The 19,011-nt window shown below is 53.4% G+C and overlaps 6 protein-coding genes across 6 annotated transcripts; 2 read left to right on the plus strand and 4 right to left on the minus strand.

Moving 5' to 3' along the window:
- Window positions 1-2,315: 2,315 nt before the first annotated feature.
- On the minus strand, window positions 2,316-4,440 carry J4E93_009076 (uncharacterized protein; the record flags this gene model as incomplete). Its single annotated transcript, XM_049346970.1, has 2 exons — window positions 2,316-4,135; window positions 4,191-4,440. 2 exons carry the CDS (start codon window positions 4,438-4,440, stop codon window positions 2,316-2,318), a joined length of 2,070 nt encoding a protein of 689 aa, XP_049195925.1.
- Window positions 4,441-5,146: 706 nt separating this feature from the next.
- J4E93_009077 (uncharacterized protein) lies at window positions 5,147-8,151 on the minus strand (the record flags this gene model as incomplete). Its single annotated transcript, XM_049346971.1, has 3 exons — window positions 5,147-6,157; window positions 6,222-6,299; window positions 6,388-8,151. 3 exons carry the CDS (start codon window positions 8,149-8,151, stop codon window positions 5,147-5,149), a joined length of 2,853 nt encoding a protein of 950 aa, XP_049195926.1.
- Window positions 8,152-8,752: 601 nt separating this feature from the next.
- On the minus strand, window positions 8,753-10,794 carry J4E93_009078 (uncharacterized protein; the record flags this gene model as incomplete). Its single annotated transcript, XM_049346972.1, has 7 exons — window positions 8,753-9,296; window positions 9,348-9,661; window positions 9,711-9,957; window positions 10,005-10,265; window positions 10,320-10,430; window positions 10,484-10,688; window positions 10,746-10,794. 7 exons carry the CDS (start codon window positions 10,792-10,794, stop codon window positions 8,753-8,755), a joined length of 1,731 nt encoding a protein of 576 aa, XP_049195927.1.
- A 653-nt stretch (window positions 10,795-11,447) lies between these two features.
- J4E93_009079 (uncharacterized protein) lies at window positions 11,448-12,241 on the minus strand (the record flags this gene model as incomplete). The annotated part of the gene is made up of 2 exons (XM_049346973.1): window positions 11,448-12,137; window positions 12,185-12,241. The coding sequence occupies 2 exons, from the start codon at window positions 12,239-12,241 to the stop codon at window positions 11,448-11,450; spliced, it is 747 nt and encodes a 248-aa protein (XP_049195928.1).
- A 394-nt stretch (window positions 12,242-12,635) lies between these two features.
- J4E93_009080 (uncharacterized protein) lies at window positions 12,636-13,498 on the plus strand (the record flags this gene model as incomplete). Its single annotated transcript, XM_049346974.1, has 4 exons — window positions 12,636-12,729; window positions 12,780-12,887; window positions 12,974-13,132; window positions 13,224-13,498. The coding sequence occupies 4 exons, from the start codon at window positions 12,636-12,638 to the stop codon at window positions 13,496-13,498; spliced, it is 636 nt and encodes a 211-aa protein (XP_049195929.1).
- Window positions 13,499-15,552: 2,054 nt separating this feature from the next.
- J4E93_009081 (uncharacterized protein) lies at window positions 15,553-18,434 on the plus strand (the record flags this gene model as incomplete). The annotated part of the gene is made up of 3 exons (XM_049346975.1): window positions 15,553-15,732; window positions 15,892-16,569; window positions 16,617-18,434. 3 exons carry the CDS (start codon window positions 15,553-15,555, stop codon window positions 18,432-18,434), a joined length of 2,676 nt encoding a protein of 891 aa, XP_049195930.1.
- Window positions 18,435-19,011: the final 577 nt, after the last annotated feature.

Raw genomic sequence — 19,011 nt, forward strand, 5'->3', positions numbered from 1 at the left:
AAGACACTTGGTCGTTGTATGAAAGTTGAACGAGCATACCCTTGACGAGCACATGTTCCTGACATTTCGCTTACGCCTGATGTTTGCCTAATACAGGCGGTTAAGCGAGCATGTCAAACCCGACTTCCTCTCCTTTACCTTTTGTGAACTTCCTCTTGTCCGTAGTATAATATCAAAGGCATGTTAAGACACTTGAGTCTTGCAACGATGAAGACATTCGCAAAGTTCAGATCCATGTGCACCATATGCTAAATCAGCGTGGCCACCACCACCACCTTCGCACTCGAACAACGAACACCTTGCGCACAATCAACCTCTTACTCACATTTACCCGCCGATGACCTGATTCCTCGTCCGAATAACTAATCTGACAGCGGCAGCCTTGCTTCCAAGGCCCGCCCATGACAGCCAACTTTGCCGAAAACACCAAGGCACAGAACACCACATCACGGAACTTACCAAGCGAACGCGAACGCGCATCTGAACTATCTGTTCTTTTCTACTAGCATACCGTTGTTACCGTCGGATGATTTCCTTCTTTACCGCTGCCGTTGTCGCTGCCGGTACCGGTGCGTGCGGTGAAGCCTGACTCGTCGCGTGTTTGGTAGGTGAAACGTTTGGGACCGCACTAGTTGCTCTTTGCGCGGCACAACGGTTTGGTAACGGCGGGCGTGGGCGTCAGATGCACCTGTCAAGATCGTGTGTGTGCGTGTAGATGGCGATTTCGCTTTGACGATGTTCGCACACGACATACTCGGAGTGCGAAACGGTAGAGTGGGAAGGTTGACGTGGTGGTGCTGGGTTTTCGCATACGTAAGCAGGGGTGCATGCATACAATACACGCGTGTGTGTCGTCTTTGGCGATGTGCATATAGACAGCCTCGTCATAGACCGGAGTAGGACCATTTGAATTCCAAATCACAATCGTCTTACTAACGGAGACGCGACGGGTTTGTTGCGAGAGAGAGGAAAAAAATAATCGGCATCCCGTGTTCCTATTCTTGTCGTGCTGGTCTGACGCTCGACCCCATGTCAGCCCTGCGCATCTCCCAGGATGCAGGCCATCTGACCTAGGGCACGCCGAGACATGGCATGCCAAGGCCGCTACAGAGGATCGATTCAGGATCAATTCTTAATCCTTTCTAAACTAATCCTACTTTAAATATAAATAACTTTTTAAATATAAGAGATATAAAAAAGTTTTATATTATATAATTATATATATAAATAGGCTCTATAACTTTATAATATAAACTTTTTTTATATCTTTTATATTTAAAAAGTTATTTATATTTAAAGTAGGATTAGTTTAGGATTAGTTAAGAATTAGTTAGAGATTTAATTTCGCTTATTTTCTTAGGTGGCACGCTAACACCTTGCCACCTTAAAAAAATCGCCTAATCGGGCTAGACCTTGCCATGTCTTGGCACGCCCTTGGTCAGATGGACTGTATGCACGCGCATCTCCCGCCCATCCCGCGAACGTCATTTGACTCGCATCCCACCGATCCTAACGCACCAACGCCACAGCCCGTCCATCCGTCCAGCTAGACGGCATCCCAGCCATTTACATAGTACCAGTGCTCTGTTGCTAATTTTCCGATATTCATGCCTTGCTGCCTTACCCTTCCTCCATGATCCCCTTCCTGTGGCCCCCCCCTGTAAACACGCCATCTCATCGACCAGAGATCCTCCCTCAATCCCCACCACCATCCCCTGGCTTGGAACCAAACGAGTCAATTTCCATGTCCCCGGTCAGCGCATATGCCGAAGTCCTAATGCAGATCTACGCTCCGGCAAGTGTCAGGGATGTGCGTTGGATTCCGGTCCAGTGGAGTCGGTCAGGGTCGCATTGGCGGTATTTCATGCGAACTGGGTTTGAGACCTGGTGGGGATCTGTGAGCGCCTTAGTTTCGAGGCGCATAACTGTGGCGTGTGAGCGATGGATGCGCGCGATGGATTCGCATGCCTTGTAGGGCTGATAGAATCTGCGTATGCATGGCTGAGGGGGGAATATGACGTCGCAGGCTGAAGCCGTGGGTTCGGTCATATCCGCGACATGCATGAGTGAGGGGTTCTGGAAGTGTGACCGAAGGTTTGGTGGTGCATAAGGCGATAGGAAAGCCTGCGTCGGTGTAGTCGCCTAATGCGTGTGTAACGCGTGACTCCCAAAGGATTGTGTCGGACCGTAGAGTTGATGGGTCAGCTGACTCTCGTGACTGTATCAACGTAATCGTTGTGGCTATCTGGGGTGATGTTTGGCCGACAGTACTCCCGAGGGGACCACGGCTGCACTGTGCTTGCGGCCCTTCTTCATCAGGGGTTGGACTCTGCAACTGTGTCTCCCGCCCCTTCCTGACCAGCCTCGTTGTCCGGTTGCGACCTTCTCCTGTCCTCTGGGTCTTGGTCGCCCTTTCCACCATTCTTTTGTTGCTCGCCACTTGATTCAATGTCATCTCTCAGCTCTGCTTCTTCTTCTGGGTTCTCTGTGCCCCTCGAGCTATACTCTTGATCCATGCGATGCATCAACTCTTCGCCGGGTAGAAGAATGCTTCTGTCGATCGCCAAAGGCAGTCCACGATGCCGACCGCGTAACATAGCAGCCATTAAGACGACTTTGCTCAAGCTGGCAAAGTCGCCGCATAGACTGGTGTTCTTTCCCGGTACACCGAGACTCAAGCCGACAGTGCCATATGCCGATGTAACTTCGAACAAGATCGAGAAGACGCTGAACCCCGGCGATGCGTTGAGAATGTGACCTCGCTCAATGATACATATGAGAAAGAAGACAAAGAACTGGAACCAGATGTCGTAGGCGAGTTGCTTTTGCAAGTGTGATGCTACGCCAGCAGCACTGCTGTCATTCTCTTCCAGTCCGATAGATTTCTCCTCGTACGTGTTCGTCTTGCGCAGTACCAACGTCATAGGGTAGATCGAGATGTACATGATGACTAAATAAGCCACCAAACATGCAGGTGCGAGCGAACTCATGTTGATAATGTATGCGCCGCTAGTACGTAGCCCGCTGGCCATGAAGAGTCCGTCTACTACTCTAGCCCCAGTGGATAAAGCTTCGACATCTGGCATGCCGATGTTCAATATCTCGAAGCAAAGCCAGGCAGTGATATCGATGCCTAGCTGAACAAGAAAGAGATATACTGTCTCGCGCTTGGGGAAAAGGTATATGAAACAGCGTCGTGGGTGTTGTAGAAGGAACTGCATCGTGTTCCTGATACGAGACTCTTTCGGCAGTATCTTCTTCAGCACCCATATCGTGATGCGGAGTAGAATCGGGAACTGCGTTTGACCAGCGAACGCGAGACATGCAGCCACAAGCAAAACATACGCATTGCCGCTGAAGGGAATGAAATTGGCGTTGAGCACATTCAGTCCACCGTTGGAGAACTCCGTCACCGTCGCAAAATAGGCCCACCATCCGGGATTGATGGCACCTGGCTGTTCTTGATACAATGTGCTTTTGGTATCGTCGCGATATGCGTACGGCATCAGGAAAGTGATACCAAGTAGATACCAGAAGATCTGATAACCCACCAGGATAAGCAACAGAGCTTGGAGTGCACGATACTCCACACCCCCAAGTTCCATGCGATCTTGCTCACTGAGCTCGCGGAATCGGCCCTTGGAGTCCAGATGCGGCTTGAAGGAGACGTAGTCGTGTTTTTCGGGTTTCAACTCTGTCGAGAAGCGGTCTAGGATGCGGCTGAAGAAGTTGCGTGCAGACTTGATCTCCCAGGGTGTTGGTATGAAGCCAAATCCGGTCTCGTAGTGATATGTGCGTCTTCTAGACTTGGGATACATTTTTGCTTGCGGCGGCTCCTCGTTCTCTTCTTGTACTTTCTTTCCTATCTGGCCTTGTTTTGCATTTGGTCGTTGGCGCAGGCTTCCGGTACTGCTGCTGCTTTCGTTTTGATCCGAATGGCTGTTCTCGATATCTCGCACGAGTCTTTGCATTGTGTGCGAATGTTTGACGACATCTGCCATCTTCTTCCGGAAAAGTGCTCTTCTGATGAGTACCACTGCTGTCGATACGAATGGTATGTTGCCAATCATGAGCAACACGGCGAAGGTCGCTTGCTGGAAGCCGGAGAGATCTCCGAGGTCTACCGAGTTGAGCCCTGCATCAATTAGTACTCAGCTCACACAAGCCTAGAGGACGAAGAAAACACTTACCTGTAGTTGTCATAGCACTGGTGCACAAGAACAGCGCGTCGGTGTACGTCACATGCGCATCTCCATACTCTTTGGGCCCATCAGCAAGACCCTGCCCATAGACAACGACCGAGGAGATCGCGATGACGACGACGAAATACAGCATATGCGCGCGATAAAAGTTCAACTTCAACACCTCCTCTTTCAAATACTTCAAAAAGTCATCTTTGGCCTGACGCGGGTTGCGCAGCTCCTCAATCGGGTCGTGCATCGCGTCGTTGTCGTCGAGCGGCAACCACGACGAGCTCATTCCGGCTGCCAGTCGCAATGTATATACTTTGCGGTATTTGTCCAAGGCGCGTACCAAGAGAAGCGCGGATCAACGTGGCAGATCTGGATAGCGCAACCTTGTCAGAAGTAGGCTGTGTTTAGCTGCGCTGCCCAGGCATTTTTCGCGAGGGATGATGTCACTGTCCGTCAAGCACGAACCTTATCGCGCGTGGGGAACGACGCATCATCGTGGACGCGACAACATTGATCTTCAGGTCCGCGGCGTTCTCAATTGGCTTGCTGTACTGAACGGTGAGTCGTTGGCAGGTTGTACGTTGTTTCCGTGCCGGTCCGGAGATTTTGTGATAACAGCCTGGATTTGTCGTGCGATGAGGTTCGTCCCTGGCATATGACTAGGATCATCCATACCGAACTACGTCTGACGGCCGTATATGTGCGTTGTCACCGCCCCCTACGTTGTATTCTGTATTTCTTGTTGTGATCTCGAGATGCTCGATGATGAAAATCCAATCGTATTTTGGAACGCGATATATGCAAGGTCACGTTATGATGTTGAACTGGAATTAACCGAGACAAACGTACCTACTGAACCTGTGAAAGAACAATTTACCCAAATGCGTGAACCAGCTCGGCATCACACTGCGAAAAACACCATACTGGAGTTCTACCACCACGCCAACACACCCCTACTCTGAGCACATAACAACTTTACCCTCATCAAACACCACACCCTTCTCCCTCATCTCCTTCTCTTCCTCCTTACCAATTACCCTCCCCTCGCCATCAACCCTCTCAAACACCACCCCCACGCGACTCAACTTAAGATGACTCCACATCCTCGCCGACTCACTCCAACCCCCCAACGCCCCAAAACACGCACTAATCCCCACAATCTGCTCTCCACCCACCGCCTTCCTCACAAACCAATCGCGCATATCCGGCTCCCCAAAGTAGCCAACCCGTCCACTCTGCGTAACAAGTTTGAGAGCGCGGTACTGCTGCTCGACGTGGACTTCAGTGATGTCTTCCTGGTTCAGTGGGAAAGTGACGGTGTTTTGTAGTTGGTTAGGGTGTGGACCGCCGCCTGTCTTGTTCATATCTTGCCATGCGGCTTTGAGGGATTCTCGGAGAGGCTCAGTCATGTCGTGCGCCCATTTGGGGGATTGACATAGGACGGGTCCGCGAGAGCCGACGCTGCGGCCGCGATTACCCCACATGTCATGAGGGCCGGGATTGATGCCGACGATATCGATACCGGTGTGGAGTTGGTAGGACGATGACGACGTGTTGGTTGCAGGGAGAGAGCTGGGAAGAGCGGTCGTTGCGGGTGTTGCGCTGGTCGATTGCATGGGATCTTCGGTCGAATCCTTGGCCATGGAGAGATTCGTTGCAATGGGCTGAAAGCATTCAATACCTGTGTTTTTCTTGCTCCACATGAAAACATCGTTGGGCATCATATCCTCGGGGAGTTCGTATGGGTTGGGGTGGGTGGAAGCGGGAAAGGACTCAAAATGGATCGTAGGATGCGCCCAGACGGAAGCCTGTTGAGGGTACCTTTGACCAATCCGATCGTAGGGTAGCGATGATCCAAGCTTTCCCCATGCCATCTGCTGAGCGGATGTATATCGCGGCTGAGCGAGTGGTGCTGAGTCCGGTCCGCATGCTTGAAGAAGACCGAGACGTGAGATAGCTCCATTCTGGCAATGAGGTCAGTAGAGGCTTGTAAAGTAGAGCAGACGGCTGCAGCATTTGGCAACTCACCGAAGCAATTTGACCCGTCATTCCTACTAGATGCATGCCATCCAACACTTGGAACGGCCTCCGCACACCGGCGTAACCCTGATGCAACCCTTTTTTTCTCCCACTGTTCAATGACACCTACTTCTAATTAGTATCTTCATCTTCGGGGGTGGTGGGTTCAGTGTACAGAGATACCACTGATCATAGCAGTTTTAGATGGCCAAGGATCCTCAGGCTTCCCATGAGGCCCGGTTTGATTCACAATACTCTCGACACAGCAGACGATCTCCTTGATCCACTCCCCACGATCAAGATGAAACGGAAGTCCACTAAATCCATCAGAGCTGCCAAAAAGTCTTGTTTGGTCACCCAAGGTGACGGAAATTCCCACTAAGTAGTCGTCGGAGTTGTTGATGTGGCGCCAGTAGGTGTCCAAAACGCAAGCACGATGAGTAATCTCATTCCAAGAGTGAATAAATTGTGCCGAAACGGTCTCGGTCTGAGCTGGCGGTGGATACATGGTCATGGGCATGTGTAAGCATAGAGAGCTGTCCAGAATCGCCTTTGCTTCCTCCGAGTCTGCCGGCTCAGCGGGCTCGACCGGGCCAGTTGCTTTCTTGTAGAGCGAGGCTACGGGCTGGCAGCAGCCCCAGATCCGGCGTCGATTTGCTATGTGCATGAGGGGTCCCTGGTTGCCGAACCTGGGACGAGTCGATGCATCCACCCAGAGAAAAAGATCTTTGTAGTCGAGCGCATCGGTAGTTGCAGTCTCCACGAAGTAACGCAGCTCGTAGAACCATGGCAAGATACGCATGCGCAGCATATGTTTCCAGAATGCGGCTTCGCGAGTGACGCTGTTGACGTGATATGAAGCTTTCATGAACGAAAGCATGTCCTTGGAGTCAACGTAGCCAAGAATCTCGTGAAGGAGGTCGTACGGGAGGACTGTGGTTGGATCACTACGCACCTTGTGCGCTAGATTTGCCGACTGCGGACTCCCACCGAAGATGTTGGCGGGTAGGATGTCTTGTATACTTTCTTGGAGAGCAGGTCGGGGGGAAGGATCGCACACTTCATACTCCGTTCCCTGTTCATTGTGCCAAAATTGACCTTGGTCTGAATGCAGCTGATAGTCCACATCCAGAACTGGTCTTTCGTCAACCAGAAGAGCGCTAAAAGTTCTGCACATTACATCCTTGTCAATATCTCTGCCCTTCTCAAGCCCTATGCTCTTTGCAAGAATGTCGAAGCATGCCTCGTGGAATGGGAAAGCTTGTTGTTCGTCCCCACTCGCGTAGCTCGTGATGTTCAAAGAATATTCGCCCGGATCATTGGGATCTCTTCCAGGCCCTTCGATATCTAGACTGCCATAGTCGGAGTAGCGGCCTCTACCGGAAATGTAGGCTTTCCGCTCGGGATTGAGTGCCAGTGCGCGGACCCGATTAATCCACATAACGTCGTCGAGTCCGACGAGTCTAGGATCAAAACTGTCTTCCTCAGTGTTCTCGGTACTGGCATAGTTGTCAAGACCCCACTCGTCGCTAATGTCCAACTCGGAATCTTGCGACCAACCTCCATCATCGACTTCTTCCACAGGCTCAGGCTCGGGAGTACGGGGTCGAAGAGCGACGTCAAGGATCTCGGATGATCTCGTAAGTAAGTCGGAGTCGTTGCTATCGACCGATTGTGTGTCTTCAGAAGAAGAATCCGAGAGATACTCGTAATCCGAATCTGCATCGTCTTCCTCCTGTTCTTGCTGTTCTTTGCGTTGCTTCTCAACGGCTTCGGGGTCGATCGCATCTTCCATCTCTTCGTCCTCATCGTCACTGTAGACAATCCCGCGTCCCACCTTCCTCCCAGTACGTCTTCCCATCCTAATGTCCATTAGGCGATCTCTCTTGCGCAAAGACTTGCCATTTCTCGATCCAATCCTAATGGCGCCAATGTTCATGCAGATAGAGCATAATATACAGTAACAATCGAAGGAGCCCATGATGAATCATCAAAGGTGAATAAACACATGCTGGTATCAGAACAAAAGGTTGGAACTCGAGCTCTTATGAAAAGAAGCTTGTGGAGTATCTAGGGCGGCACGGCGGGATTATGGGGTCTTCGGATTAGGCGTGCACCCTTGGTGCAACGCCACCAACCCTACTTTGTCCAAAAACGTGGCTGCAGCCTTGCCATCCCCGGACACGATCTAGGCATCCCAAGGCAACACCGTCCAAGCTGCATCATTCACAAACTAGTTTATCGCGCAAGCCAACATGGATTAGTACTTTCCAGAAATGCATTCGATGCCATAAACCATCCAACTACAACCCATTACCAGGCTAGAGACACGGGACAAAATGAAGGCCGCAATGGGGTAATTCTATGATGGGATGCAGGTTGAAAAGCATCCGCCGCCGCAGCGTTTCTTGGATTCTTTCAATTCGAGAACTCTATAGATAGGATCGTGAGCCTTGACCCATGACAACAAAAAGAAAGAAGATACCAGATTATGGTAGTAGGTATCGATAGCGGAGCCAACGAGAGCTCGGAAAAAGAACTCACGATTGTGCATCATGGAACTCATCGTCCTCCTGAGTCTCACTATCGGTCCTCCGCAGGAGATCGTCCTTTCGTGGCTCTGGTTCGGGGTTGGAATTAAGGAGTTTGCTGGGAGGCAGTTCCTTGGCGAAGGCCTCACGGTTCTCGGGTGAGATCGCACTAGGTTGCGAATAGGGCTTTTCGAGAGGTGGCATAGGTGGGTTGCTAGGATTGCTGGGGATGCTGCTGTTTTTGAAGGGCGGGGCATGAGTCGATGTTCCGTCGAAGTTGCTGGGAAGACCTACGCTCTGCTGTTCGTGTTGTGTCACTGGTTGCGACTGCACGCTTGTAGGCTCGGAAGGTACTGGCTGCAACGTTTCCGTAGACTGTGCTGACTGTCCAGCGGGCACTTGTTCCGCTGGTTGTACAGCTCCTTGTGCCTGTGGTAGATGCGCTTCACTCGCTCGCGATGGGATGTTGAATTGTTTGTCTGGCTTCTGACCCGGGAGGATCGCATAGATCTGCAGGATCTGCTTGACGACTTCGTCAGGCGTCTTGCCATCACTACATCCTGTTAGCACGAAAACGTACACAGAGGGTTTGCGGGGTACTGACATCTTTGCATTGATGATCCAGTCGAGGTCTTCTTCGCCCTCTTCGCTGCCGCCACTGCCGCCCTTTACGCGTCTGAAGAGCTGTGGGTGCCAGTCCACACCTTCGCTGTTTCTTTTCGCAGCTTCCTGCCTTTGCATGTCTTCAATCTTAGCCTTGGCATCGGTTGCGACGTCCTGGTCTCTCCGCTTCACAGCCTCGGTCACATCGTGCCAGAGCTTTTGCGATTCTCGGTCGTTTTGTTCCTCGAGAGGCCGAGCCGACGGTGGGGTATGTTTGGTGTGTGCTGCATCGAACAGGAGCTCCTTTTTGCCAGTCTACAGATGGTCAGTACATATTCTGACCTTGCAAGAGTGATAACCTTACTGTCAGATCCTTGATGTACATCTCCTCGTTCCACTGGCCCGAGAGCTCGTACAGGTTCTTGCCGCTGGCGTCTTTGATGTAGCCACCGATAGCGTTGTAGGACCCACTGAAGTAACCCTTGGTCTTGAATTCGAGATCGGCAGTGAGACCGGTCTCGGGGCAGCGAATGTATGCGTGGTCGCCAAGCTCGTACTTCATCGTCCCGAAGAGGATACCGCGCGCGTACATGTTGGGTTGTGTGACGAAACTACCTGTCGTGAGCCTCAAGTTGTGGTGTTCATCTGCTCGACTTACAATCGCTCGCCGGTATTCAGTAGCCGCAGAACCGCGATGCCCTCCATCATACTCGCCGCGGAGTTGCCGAGGAACTTGCTTCGAGGCTTGAGGGTGCCGTCTATGCGGATGTTGTGCTCGGGGGCCATGAAGAAGTAGCTCGACTTGGGCGGGTGGTGCGACGTCTGTTCGGAGATGTAGTAGCCCTTGGTGCCGTCTGGGTAGTCCCAGTAGCCGGTGAAGATTTCACCCAGGATGGGGTTGAGCGGCTTCTTGACTCCCCTAAGTCACATCAGTTGTTGCTTGTGGGCGCACGAAGACGGCGGAAATGCATACGGGGGCTTGATGTGCCAACCACTCAGGTAGAACTTGGTCACTGCTACGAATCGCTGTACGGGGTCTTCCACCGTGGTTATAGGGAGAAGCGTCTCCGGATGTGCCATGAAGCTGCCTGATAGTCAGCCTATGCACCCGTCGCCAAGCCTAGATGCGCTACACACTTTGTTATGCGTTCCAGCATCGATCGCGGTTCGAGGATGAAGGTGGGAAGCGTGACGCGGCTCAAGTCGGCGCCAGGTCGCAGTTGGGATATGATGTGGGAGAGCATGCTGCCCTGCTCGGAATCCATGACGGTCTCGTCCTCCTTGGTCGTCTCGTCGCCGCCCTCGTGTCGTCGTGTCTCGTCTATGGAGGACCCGCGGCTACCTAAACATTCACACTCGCATCAGCTTCGGTACGGCCGGAATTCGGGAGATGACGCACTGGTGAGCGACGACCGCCGGTGTTTGGAGACTATAGGTAGGTGCGGCATGGTGGATACAGGCCGCAGAGGGAGAGAAAGGGAAAAGTGGTCGAGGTGAGGCGGGCAGAAGCAGGCAGCGAAGTACCGGCAGAGGATGTCTTGGTGCTTCGGGTGCCGGCGAGGGTGAGCTTAGTCTCAGCAATGACGATGGGGGCTTCACAAAAACTAGCGACCCCGCGCGTTGGACCTGTTTAGCAGCAAACTGTAAACATCAACAACACTCAACCGTGGAAGGGCGTGCAGTGAGGGGTCCAGGGCGCCAGGCGACACAGCATGCAGTCTTTTGAGCATCCAGCTGACTGGCACTAATATAGCGATCGCCAGGCTGTGTTCTGCAAGCCTGCTGCCCCATGCCCCGCAGTCGGCACATGCCAGAGCGCCGCCGTACGAAGTACGCGACACGCGCATGCGGCACGGCTCGGAGCACGACTATTCTTCCGAATACCCAGGACCTGCGATTCCAGGAACAGTGCCACCAGATACAGTGGGGGCCGGCCCGGATGTCGCTTGATGATTATCTTCAGTGCTACGCGTCGCATTCCGAGGGAACCGGGCGCGTGGAGCATTCATGGCAATGACGTCGCTATCAGGGGGCTGCACATCGCCAAAGATCCGACGAGACACCTTAGATTCGATTGATATCAAACATTCATGACTGTCGTCTAGTCCAGTACACTCTCACCGGCCTTGCTTGCATCCTTCGCGCCCTGGTCCTGAGTCCGCTGGCCTTGCTCCTTGACCCTCTGGACCTGCGCATCGTCCTTGGCTATGACCGTCACTCCGACCTTCTCATACTCCTTGTGAACCTCTTCCATTGCTGACGGATCGACTGCCCTTGTCGCATCGCCAACAACCCATGTTTTGAAGCCCTCCTTCTGTGCATCAATCGCAGTGTACTTGACGCAGTAATCGCCTGCGAGACCGACGACAAAGACGTCGGTGATTTCAGCCTTGCGCAGAGTCTCTGCCAGATCGCTCTTGGCCACAGATGGGCGCTTGAACGGATCCGCAAACGCAGAATACATCTCAACGCGCTTGTCCTGACCCTTCTCGACTATGTGGTCGACCTTGCTGACGTCCAGCTCTGGCAGCAGCTCAGAGCCTTTTGTGCCCTGCACACAGTGGTCTGGCCATAGCCGCGTTTCCTGCGTCTCCTCTGGATTGTTCGGGTTCTTGATGGTGAATGTGGATTCGAAAGGCTTGTTGTTCGGTGGAGAGTGGTTCGAGGCGAAAGAGACGTGGTCTTGGGGATGAAAGTCTTTCGTCGCGACTTTGAGAGCAAAGGGATATGTGAGGAACTCGTTGATGGTCGGGACGATGTCGCGTCCACCTGTTACTGCGAGCGCTCCGTTCTAAGCTTGTTAATTTGGAGGCAGCCATGCGAGTCGTGGGTGCTTACCGGCGGGCAAAAGTCTTCCTGTACGTCGACGATGACGAGCGCTGGTTTGAAAGACATGCTGGGTAAGTAACCAAAATTATCAAATTAGTGCGTTAGTGGGTGAAGATGTCTAGAGTAGTCCCAAGGTTGAGAGCAGAGTATCGAAGGCTGTAAGGTAGAGCGGTCGTGCGCAGGACCGTCTTATAAATAATCACCAATGTCTAAGATCAAGGCAGCGTAGGTCATGATGCTGCAGGTGCATGGCGCAAGTCGTAGAAACGAGCCGTTGATGAATCAACGATCGCAGGCCACGAGGCAGAAGCTTGTCGGCAGCGTCACCAGCGTTCTGTGGCTTGCCTTACCTAATCACAGCGCCAAGACGTCTGCCGTCGGCTCGTCAATTCACGACTGACGAACATCACCAGCTCGATAACCACGCCCACCCTCTCCACTCCACCCCAATCGTCCCGCCATGTTCGTCCAGCGCTCTGCTATCGCCGCAGCAAGGCGTGTGGCCCCCCGCGCCATTGCGACCCGCCGCACCTTCACCACCACCTTTGCCCGCTGTATGTTTCGCGAGGAGCTATCGTACGATGTGCCATTGACACCATAGCAGGGGAGTCCACCGAGAGCAAGGAGGCCAAGGAGAGCAACATTGCGCAGAAGGAGACTGGCCACTCGGCCAACGCCCCCAGCGTCCTCGCAGGCTTCAAGAAGCTCGACCGTATGTTGCGCCCGCACTTCGTCATCCGCATTGCCGCGGCTACGATAGGCCAAAACCATCAATTGCTGACGAGGTCACTTCTGTAGAAATCAAGACCGAGGAGGATCTTCTGCCCCCTGGTGCGCAGCCCGGTACCGTTCCCACCGATGCCGAGCAGGCGACCGGTCTTGAGCGTCTCGAAATTCTCGGAAAGATGCAGGGTATCGATATCTTCGACATGAGGCCATTGGACGCCAGCCGTCTCGGTACGTGATGCCGCCCCAGGAAAGATTAGGAAGACAGAACTTGCGCGAGTTTGGGCTACTAGTAGCGTGATGTGATGCTGATGAAATGCAGGTACGATGGAGGACCCCATCACCGTCAACTCGGCCGGTAACGAGCAGTACGTTGGTTGCACCGGTTTCCCCGCCGATTCGCACAACGTCCTCTGGATCACCCTTACCCGTGAGGAGCCCAAGTCCCGCTGCATGGAATGCGGATCCGTATACGAGATGAAGTACGTTGGCCCGGCCGACGACGCCCACGGCCATGACCACCACCACGCCGAGAACCCATACCCCAGGCCCAAGAACATGGCCGACTTCCTCAAGCCCGAGTACAGGGAGTTATAAGCTTGGGCGACTTTCTCGTAAATTATAGAGTGTATCTATATGGTCGCTAAACCTGTAGCATAGTATGGTGGAGAAGTTTCTTTTGAGTTGAATGCATGCATCCGACCCGTTTGCCTGGTATTTCGAATATTCTTCTCTCTTCCCTCGGGTCAGGCTCGCATGTCAGCCCGACACGTCGAGGCTTCTCAACATCTGATCACCCCTAGTGGTTCATTGCAAGGAACCCTACCCTAGCTCATGACCCTTTCAGCGCGATAACACCCAGAACAACACTTTCGATATCTTTCTTCTCCGCGGTCCTCCTTTCTGCATCGACATCCCCGTTAAGGTCACCACCCTTCTTTCCCTTCTTCCCACTATCTCCGCCACCCAGCTTATACACCTTCTTCACCTTGTCTACGTCACACCATTCACCCAGTTCCTCACCATGCTCTCCCATCTCTACACTGGTCCCCTCTACAGCACTGCCCAGATGCTTACTCACAGATTCATTCGTGATGCTCTCATCTTTTTCATAAGCGCCCTGCTCCCCTGTTGATGTTGATGGAGACAAGGGTAGCTTGACAGCAATCAGTGCGGTCGTGTTATCCGCGATACCGAATTTCTTATATGATTCGCCAATGTTGTTGTTGGGCGAGAGGCGGAATACTAGCTCGGAATGTGGAGTGCGCGTTTTGGCACGGTTGGTCAGGTGAGCGTGTAAGGCGAGGAATGTGGCCGAGAGAAGATGGTGTGGTGAGAGTATCTGGGGTGATGTGTTAGTACCGAGGGTGAATGTCGATCCATCGTAGATGGCGATTCAAAAGAGCCGTGACAACAGGGTAGGGCTGAAAATGTGGCATGGCTTTTGTCGTTGGGATAAGTTAGTGCTTAGGGTTATCCAGATCCAGCCTCATCAGATGCAGAACCGATTTGCTCATGCAGTGTGATGAGATTAACCATGGTGCAAAGATGCCGCGGGGAAAATATCCACGCCTCGCAATCTCTTATCACGAAACTTTATTAACTTCTGGGGTGTTGTTTTGATCCAGGTGACTCAGCGGACCCTGACAGGCGGGGGTTGCTGGAGGCGCAAAAAGCAATGAACAGGTAGTGAACCACGACCTACCATGGATGCATCCAAGAAGGCATAGTCGAAGTCTGGATTGGCCTCGAGTAGTTGACGCCTTAGGAAGGAGGCGTTTTTGACATCCTTGAATAAGGCCACGTGGACAGGGAAGGCCTCGTAGTGCGGGATTGTGAAGGTTCGCACGGACGCCATGTTAGATGGGATTGGTGTTGGCGTAAGTTTGGGTGTTGAAATGCACCACGTCGCGGGGGCGGAACCTTGTTGGCGATGTGATGTCGTCGTGCGTGTTTCGTCGTGTGATGGAAACTCTAGTGGCGTCTCTGTGGTTGATGATGCTCTGTGGTGATCATGGAGATGGACGCTGCTAGGCGGTTCGTCAGTCGTCGATTTGCATTAGCAATCTCCAAGGATATCAGATCGTGGGTGAGTCTAAAGCTCGACGGCCGCTTTGGGCAGGAGCGGGGACGGCCAAGCTAGATTTAGTCCCAGAGAATGAAGGTGGCACGGCGAATCAGGACGGATCATCGTGTCGATCGCCAGAGAACAAACTAAATTCGCCGAATATGTCAGGGCAGGCACCGTCACAGCCGTCTAGAGGTCCAGGTTTCTGAGCGCCATGTGGCCAATAAAGGGCGGACTGGAGTCGATAGCTGGAGGGCTTGCGGAGAATGGGCCTGTTCCCTTGGACGCATCGCCGAGAAACGCGCTTTCACTCGCACCCTTTGACTCCCAGCGCAGCCAGCCCTCACTTCTTCCTCCACTCTCTCGCAACCCGGCCGACGAGACTGCACAGAGGTCGCGCATCGTGCAGCGACGCTCAATTCCCGCGCAGCCGCAAGCCTCGCTAGAAGTCATGTGTCTTTCGTTTGACAGGTGATAGTCGCAAGCCACCCGAGGCGCACCACCTTTGCTGGGTTTACTTGCATCGGTCTTCTCCATCGGCATTTCCCGTCTCGTGCCTGTTTCGACGTGCATTACGAAAAGTATGGCCACCAAGCGACCCCCGGACGATGACCCCAATCTCGTCAACAAGATCCAGCGCATCGAGCATGCCGACCCGCTGAGCCCACAACACCGCCCGCCCTCCAACAATGACTTCTCCGGCTCTGTCAAGAAGAAGCTCGCCGACTCCAAGCGGACGGGTCAGGCGTGCGACCGCTGCAAGGTACGTGATGCAGTCAGGCGCGTGCGATGAAGGAGTCTTGGTGCACGTCAATTGGTCTTGACGCTCGTCGTCTCACAACATTGGCAACCACTGCGCCAGCGACGTCATTGCCTGGACGCGCCTTCCTAAACACCATGACACCACTAACCACCACGGCAGGTGCGCAAGATACGCTGCGATGGCCGTCCCGAGGGCTGCACGCCATGCGAACAGAACAGGACGCCATGCCGCACCACCGACCGCATCACCGGACGCGCCACTGTCCGCGGCCATGCCGAGGCCATGGAGTCGGAGAACTCGTACCTGCGCGCCCAAATCGCTGACCTCCAGGCCCAGCTGAAGGAGCACAACATCGAGCCCCGCGCGCCGCCTGCCTACAATGCCCTCCAGCCGCCCAGCCACCCGTGGTCGTCCGCCCCCAGCGACAGCCAGGCATGGAACGATGGCCCGCGACGCACCAGCACCTCACCACTGCCCGGCTACGCGCCAGCCGGCACTCCAGGCAAGATCGAGACGCTGCCACAGTTCAAGCACGGCTCCATCGGCGATAACTACCTCGGTGTTGCGGCGGGAGACTCGCTCTTGAGCCATATCAAAGGCACCTCACTGTCAATCTTCGGCACCGAAATCAACATTACCGACTTCATGGCAGGCGAGGAAGAGTACGAGAGCTCGCCCATGTCCTACACGACGCTGATCGACATTGCCATTGGCAGTCGCCACGTTGAAGAGCCCCCGCTACCGCCATACCCGGAGCTGCAAGAGTACGCCATTTGGTATCTGCGTTCACTGAACCCCTACACGATGCTTGTCCACAAGCCAGTCTTTATGGATTTGGTAGGCCGACTACCCATTACCACAGTGCGCCCCGCTAATGCCCACAGATTTGGAGATTCGGCAACGACTCCAGCTTCGTTCCCACTGCACCCCAGATCGTGACGGTTCATTTGATGCTCGCGACCATAACCTACCAGATCGCGACCCGCAACAGCCAACATAGCGGCAGCACCATGCTGGACGATTCGCATGCCCACTACATGTATGCGCTGAGTTTCTACAAGCAGCTCATCCGTGGAGACCACGGCTGGGAAGACGTTCAAGCCATGGCCATGATATGCCACCACCTCCGGACCTTCCCCAAGCCCGGTGCGGCGTGGATCATGACCTCGACTGTCTATTTGTTCGCTGTCCAACTGGGTCTGCATAGATCTGTCAAAGTCTGGGTAGACGGCACCGGAGAACTCGGCAAGCTGGACATCGAGATGAGGAAACGAGTTTACTGGACGCTACACGCGCTGCTGGTCAACCTTAGCGGAAAGCTTGGACGGCCGATACCCATCAGCATAAGTGACATCGATGTCGAATTCCCGGATCCAATGAACGACTGTCTGCCTGGTGAGGAAGGCAAGCTGGACTCTTTCCATCAATGCTCGTTCCAAGTTGGCATCCAAATGGCTAAATACATTGTCTGGGAAACGGAACTCTACAAGATCATCTATGCTGTCCGACATTCGCCGAGAACATACCTGGAGGGCTTGAAACGCCTCGAAGCCGGCATACAACAGTGGAAAGATGACCTCCCTTACGAGTTGCGCGACCCGTCGCATGCATCTGAAGATGACCACATATTCGCCTTGTATCTCGAGTACTGGTATCAGGCGTTCAACCTACTCCTACACCATCCAGCCGTTTGCAGGTCCACTGACACGGCCATCATCAATTCTAACCTGGACAAGTGCCTGACTGCATCGCAGAAGATGCTGCACAACTGTACGGCGATGATGAATAAGAAGAGTCTGGATATTCCCTGGATCAACACGGTCGTTTACATTGCTGCTGCCTTCACCACCCTCTTCATCTCGTCTATGCGGCAAGAACAAATGTCGCCTGTGGATATGACAAAACTCAAAGGCGACATGGCAGCCTGGGTCAATGTGCTTGGCGAATGCGACCAGTTTCTGGCATCTGGGAACAAGCTCAAAACTGCCGTCGCAAGGATCGTCGACCAGTCGCTTAGTAACATCAACGATAATATTGTCAAGCGAACTGCGACCGAGTCTCTCGCTCGCGTAGCAATGCATGCTCCACCCCGATCGACGAACACCGCCCCCACGTATGACAACAGCGGGTACCGCGAACAGTACACAACCTCATCCAGTTCACCCACAGACCCTACCCTCACATCACAATCTGTGGGTCCGTACAGTGGTCTTCCGGGAAACAATGTCCATCCATACAATCTTGGTACCCCGGTGGCCCTTCCTCAGCATACGAGCAGATCGTACGAGCAACACGCATACAGCAATGGCGACGAGACCAGCATGCACGCGAATCATGCAGCGGCATTGGCAGTAGCAGCCTCGGGTAGCATGTCGCAACCTTCCACAGATGCGTACGCCTACAGTAATGCGCAAATTGCCAACAACGGGCATCAGCCCGCCTACGCGGCTAATACCTATGCTCCTCAAGACTGGAGTCAATGGACACGAGCATACATGCAGCCACACAGCCAGCCCGGTGAATATCTAAATACTGCAACCACCCTCATGACTCTGGGTCGAGATGGCGGATCCCAGGGAACCGGGAGCGACGGCCAAGGGCTTGTCCAAACATCCGGAGTCCAGGGACACGCTCCCAGCCATTGGCCAGATATCGCATTCCCGAACGCCGCGACTGGTGGCAGCCACATGGCTCAACATTGAGCTGGGAAACACGACACATGGCATATAGAAGGCTGTGTACCTTCGGCTAATCTACATGGGTATTTGATCTTTACGGTCCGGCGTAGTGGCAACCTTCGATACCCGGCATCTGGAACACTTTGTGGGGTTAATGTATGGATATGAAGCGGCTCTCTGCGAGCTGCATGTGTTTGGTAATTTTAATTGCAAGATCTTTTCTTATGTAAAATACTTCGGTTGGAGGCCAAATTCCGTTCTTCGGAGAACGAACGGCCGAACACGACACGACGACCGGCTGATGTTGGTCAGCAAGGGATAGATGTGTTGTTGTTGTTGAAGGGATACGGGATATTTGCCGAGTTGCAAACAAAGGACCATTGCAGTCGAAACAATGAAGATAATGATAATATCGAAGTAGGCCCTTCTCTGTCGTAGCCTGTCTGATAACAATACTTCCACAAACCATGCCTTCTCTTCCTGCGAACATCCACGGGTCGGCCGTAATCATCGCCACAAGATCTACTCTCCGTCCAGACCTCACCCAGGTAAATTGCCCGCCACCCGTCGCCTCGGTGCTACAGTGCGGACCCTGGGGAGT

This window comes from Alternaria ventricosa (genome assembly GCF_023758065.1).
Source record: "Alternaria ventricosa strain BMP 2768 chromosome Unknown scaffold_19, whole genome shotgun sequence".
Classification (NCBI taxonomy): domain Eukaryota; kingdom Fungi; phylum Ascomycota; class Dothideomycetes; order Pleosporales; family Pleosporaceae; genus Alternaria; species Alternaria ventricosa.